Raw genomic sequence first — 4,546 nt, forward strand, 5'->3', positions numbered from 1 at the left:
TCAAGAACATATCTTGAAAGTTCGTTACACTAAAAATTAAATAAATTTATTTTAAAAAAATAATACTTCCTCCGTTCCATTTTACTCGTTTCAAATTTTCTAATTCGATTTTTGATTTTTACTTGTTATTTTTCATTAATTAAGACAAGATAATTTTTTTTTTACTCTTAGTATTAGTTGTTTTATCTCCAAATTAAAATGTAAACATTATTTAATAAAGGTAATATGGTAAAATAGTCATGTTATTAATTATTTTTCTTAATCAATGTGCAATGTTAAATTGAAACGAGTAAAATGAAATGGAAGGAGTATTGTTATTTCTATTTTGCCCTCGTGAAAAAATTATTAAAAAATAATTTTAATATTTTGTAAAGAAATACAAAGATTAGGGTGTAAATTGTAAAAAAAATAGAATAGGATGTAAATTAAAAAAAGAAGACATCTTGGGATGTAAAATGCAAGGGGCTTAACAGGTTAGGATGTAAATTGTAAAAATAAATAGAATAGGATGCAAATTAAAAAAAAGGAAGACACTTGAGTGTAAAATGCAAGCAACCCGGGATCATCTATCATTTCTCCACCATATAACCTACACACAACCTCACATTTCCAGTAATAGAGCACGCAAAAACGCACACACACACCACTGCCATATACAAGTCATCACTCTCATATACTCACACACACAGAAGACGCACCTCACGAAAGAAAAAACACTATCGATACGGAGGGACGCCATGTTGGTTCTGTCTTCACCACAAATCACACACTCACCATAATTTCATCTTCTCTTTTCTTTTTGGTACACCCAAATCTCTGAAGAACACCATATACGTATAGGCACACAGTAAGGGAGAGGATGGGGTGATACAGGGGTCTTCATGCACATATTTAGGAGACGGGTCTTCTCACAGTGAAGAAAAGTTTTTTATCCGGTGAACCTTTTTGCCGGAATCAGGTTTACAGGTCACCCTTTTGATCGATTCAAGTATGAATCTGTCCTGAAAACGTTAAAATCACCGGAATTAGCCTTGTTCATCGATATCCGCCGCTGTCTGAGCTTATCGGAGTGTTGAGTACATCGTTTATCTCGGTGGGTTCGTTGTGGTCTGTTTCGGGGCTCCGTTTCTCAATACCAAGTTAGAGTTCGTTCACTGTCCTTCACGGGTTCTCTTTTCGAATTGGATTTCGAGGGATTTTTGTGCTCGAATTGGTTCATAGTTGAGATTTCGGTGTTCGTTGAGGTTCTCGGAGCGGCTCTCATCTGTCTTTTCAAGTTAATCGAAAGCTTCTGAGGTCCCATTCTCGACTCGACTCGACTCTCTTATTACCATTATGTATTTGACGATGACTGATTGAGAATTTTGTTGATACTTGGTGTTGTTTATTTGAATAGCTAGTTGTTGGTATGAAATTGATGTTGATATGGCTTGATAACTATTTTCATGTCGAAGTTCATGTGTTAAAAGGAATTTTGGGAGGGGTTAAACATGATGAAGTGAATTCGTGTTAATTTTTGGATCTTCAATTACATTGAATTTGTTGGAATTGTGATAAATCGAATCTAGTAGACAAATGTTTAGGTTCAAGTAGGCAAAATTTAGGAGTGATGTGTTGTTGAATGCATTGAATGTTTGAATCTGTGTTAATGTTTTTTTTTTAGTTTAGTTTGTCGTATTTAATTTAGATGTATTCATTTAGCCGGAGAATGCCTCGAGACACATTGTATTTATTCACCGAAAAATGCCCCGACGTATCAGGTACACGGAGGATGTTCGTGATCAGAGCCCGAGGCATCGGGCGAGGCATTGGAGCTTAGTCTAGGATTAGTTTAGAATAGGATTTACATTTCCGTATTTTTCTATTTCGGGATTGTATAACTCGGACTGGACGCTATATTTTTGATTCGTTTTGTTTTGTTTTGTTTGATTGTTTTACATGTTTGTGTGGTTTGTACATCGTAGTGTCAAATTAGTCGATTCACTCTACGAAGCGATCGTGGTCGAATCACGGGATCGAGGGGTGCCTAACACCTTCCTCTCGGTCAACAGAATTCCTTAATCGGAATCTCTGTTCGCAAACCAGTTTAAAGAGTCAAAAATCGTTTTGAAAAAGGATTTTCCAAAGGTGACTTGGCACATCGGTTTATGCCAAGTGGCGATTCTGAGTTTAAATGTAAATAATCCTTTTTCGAAACAAATTTTCTTCATTTTTGTCACTTTAATAATAAAAACCCTTTCGACCCTTGAAATAAATTTTTTTTTTGGTTGTAAAAGGGGTGTGACATCTGGCCTTCGAAATGCTATTACATATGTCGACGGGGAACTAATAGAGCATTTAATACTCTTAAATTATGACCAAATTAGCTACGACATACTCCAACTTCACAAAGGTTCTATTACTTCTGAATTAAATTTTAACGTATTTTTGTCAACCTTTTTAGCTTACGCGACATCTTGTACCGACCTTTTTAGCCGACGCGACATCTTTGTTGTGGGTCCCATTTTATGTAATGGGACAAAGGTGTCATGTCAGCTAAAAAGATCGATAAAAGGTGTCACATCAGCACAAAGGGTGTCAAAATACGCTAAAATTGAGTTCAAGGGGTAATAGGATCCTCCTAAAGTTTTGGTGTGTTTCAGCAATTTCGTGTATAGTTTAGAGTGAAAATACTGCATTTTTTTCTCTACGTGAAATACCACTATGGTTTATGTCGAAAAAATGAAACTATCGACAATTGAATTGTGTTTGATATATAGTTGGTGATATTTCTATAGAATTGCAAGTGTATTTTTGACTATAGAATCTTTATTATTTATTTATTTAAGCAAAAGAGTGATGTTAATTTAACTTTGCAATTTCAAAGGTGACAAGTTACCAATTGGGCCTCCATCACTAATGATGTCTCCACAACCAGTAGATTTGAGCATTATCAAAATTGGCGCTGTTAAAAAAAGAGATGACAAGTATGACATATCGATCGATGCCATAAAAGTGGCTTGGGCCGATTTACCCGAACCTACACATCTAAATCCGCTAGCAAATTATTGGGTGAAGAATCACAAGGGTTTCGCGATCAATATTGAAGATGTTGAGATGAAGAAGATAGCACCGTTTCCATAAGTAATTTGTGTACTAGAATCTTTGCGATTCCTCGATATCTATCAATATATCGATATCCCAATCTGATATGTTTACATTTCTTCGTGCTGGCCTGCCTTTCAAGTTTGAGCTTCGATCTAGCTTGTTGTTACTTGAGTCTTGGCTTTTCCATGAGTAATTTGTGTAAAAGTTTTCTACATAGTTTGTAATCATGTTAATGTTTTACTTTTACTGTACAAATAAAGACATTTACTATAGGGGATATAAATTATAATTATATATGTAAATTTTATGTTTGATGAAGCAATTAGTTTTTTTTTTTAAAACTTGTATGTTTCGTTTTTTTTAGTTCATATTAACTTAATTTATAAGGTAATACACACTAATTAAGAAAAAACTAAGAACATAAAAGGAGTAGGACATAAATGAGTATCATTTTTCACTTTTTTGCTCTTTTAAAATCAAATAAAATTTATAAATATGAACAACTAAGTCTCTTGAATAAGAAGTTGTCATGTATTAAATTAATTTTATCAATTACATTTTGAAATTCTTAATTTGACTATTATTATTTTATTTTATTATTTAATAATAAGATAAGGTATGGAAAAATGTAAACAAAATTTTCTTGATATGATAAATTATGTTGTTATTTAATAATAAGATAAGGTATGGGAAAATGTACTCAACAAAATTTTCTTGTCATGATAAATTAGACAAGTAACGAAGAAAGTATAAAAAGAAGAATTATTATAATTTTAAATGGAGTAAAAAACACCTTTATACAACTAATCATGTCTCTCATTTCTTGAGCACAATACCATTAATTAATAAATTTATACTTCTCTGTACAGCTAATACTTATACATTAAGTATGAGTAATTTTATTAATTTTTTAATATAATTAATTTAATATTTTTAAAAGTATATTTAGGTAATAACTATAATTAATAACAAAGGATAAAATGAATAAAAAAGATAAATTATTTATTGAGTTTTAAAACTGAACGAGGATTGTTGGATATATTTTTAATATAGTGAACAAGTATTATTAGATGGAGGAGGAAATAATATAAATTATTCTACCAACTTCTCAACCATTATCTCAATTAAAAAATTCATTCACAATTTTTTTAATCAAAAATCAATTTTTTTTTTTAAATGGGTTATTTACAATTTTCTGATCTCCATTTTTCATCTTAATGTTCAATAATATTTTCCTAATTAAATTCCTTACATTTCTTGGACTTATAGGCATTTCTTTACTCTTCTATTCAATCCTCAAAGTACCTGATCCAATGCAGAAAGTACAACTCACTGAAGCTGACACCAAAACTGAAGAAGTTAGTAATAGTTTCTTGTTACTATCTATTAATTTTACGTAACTTGATTATCATATTGTTTTGTTCAAATCATTACTCCCTCCGTACCGTTTTATGTGACA

The 4,546-nt window shown here is 31.7% G+C and overlaps 1 protein-coding gene and 1 long non-coding RNA gene across 2 annotated transcripts in view; both read left to right on the top strand.

The window, feature by feature from the left end:
* Positions 1–397: 397 nt before the first annotated feature.
* On the top strand, positions 398–3,426 carry LOC124897589. The gene is made up of 2 exons (XR_007054350.1): positions 398–1,296; positions 2,867–3,426. It is a non-coding gene; the product is annotated as an uncharacterized LOC124897589 (long non-coding RNA).
* An 832-nt stretch (positions 3,427–4,258) lies between these two features.
* Positions 4,259–4,546, top strand: part of LOC107868405 (cyclic phosphodiesterase-like) — a 9,399-nt gene continuing 9,111 nt past the window's right edge. Inside the window, exon 1 of the mRNA XM_016715095.2 lies at positions 4,259–4,445. Within this exon, the coding sequence (XP_016570581.1) occupies positions 4,305–4,445 (141 nt within the window). The 5' untranslated portion in view covers positions 4,259–4,304. The remainder of the gene's footprint in view (positions 4,446–4,546) is intronic.

The sequence above is a fragment of the Capsicum annuum genome, chromosome 4 (genome assembly GCF_002878395.1).
Source record: "Capsicum annuum cultivar UCD-10X-F1 chromosome 4, UCD10Xv1.1, whole genome shotgun sequence".
In the NCBI taxonomy this organism is placed as follows: Eukaryota; Viridiplantae; Streptophyta; class Magnoliopsida; order Solanales; family Solanaceae; genus Capsicum; species Capsicum annuum.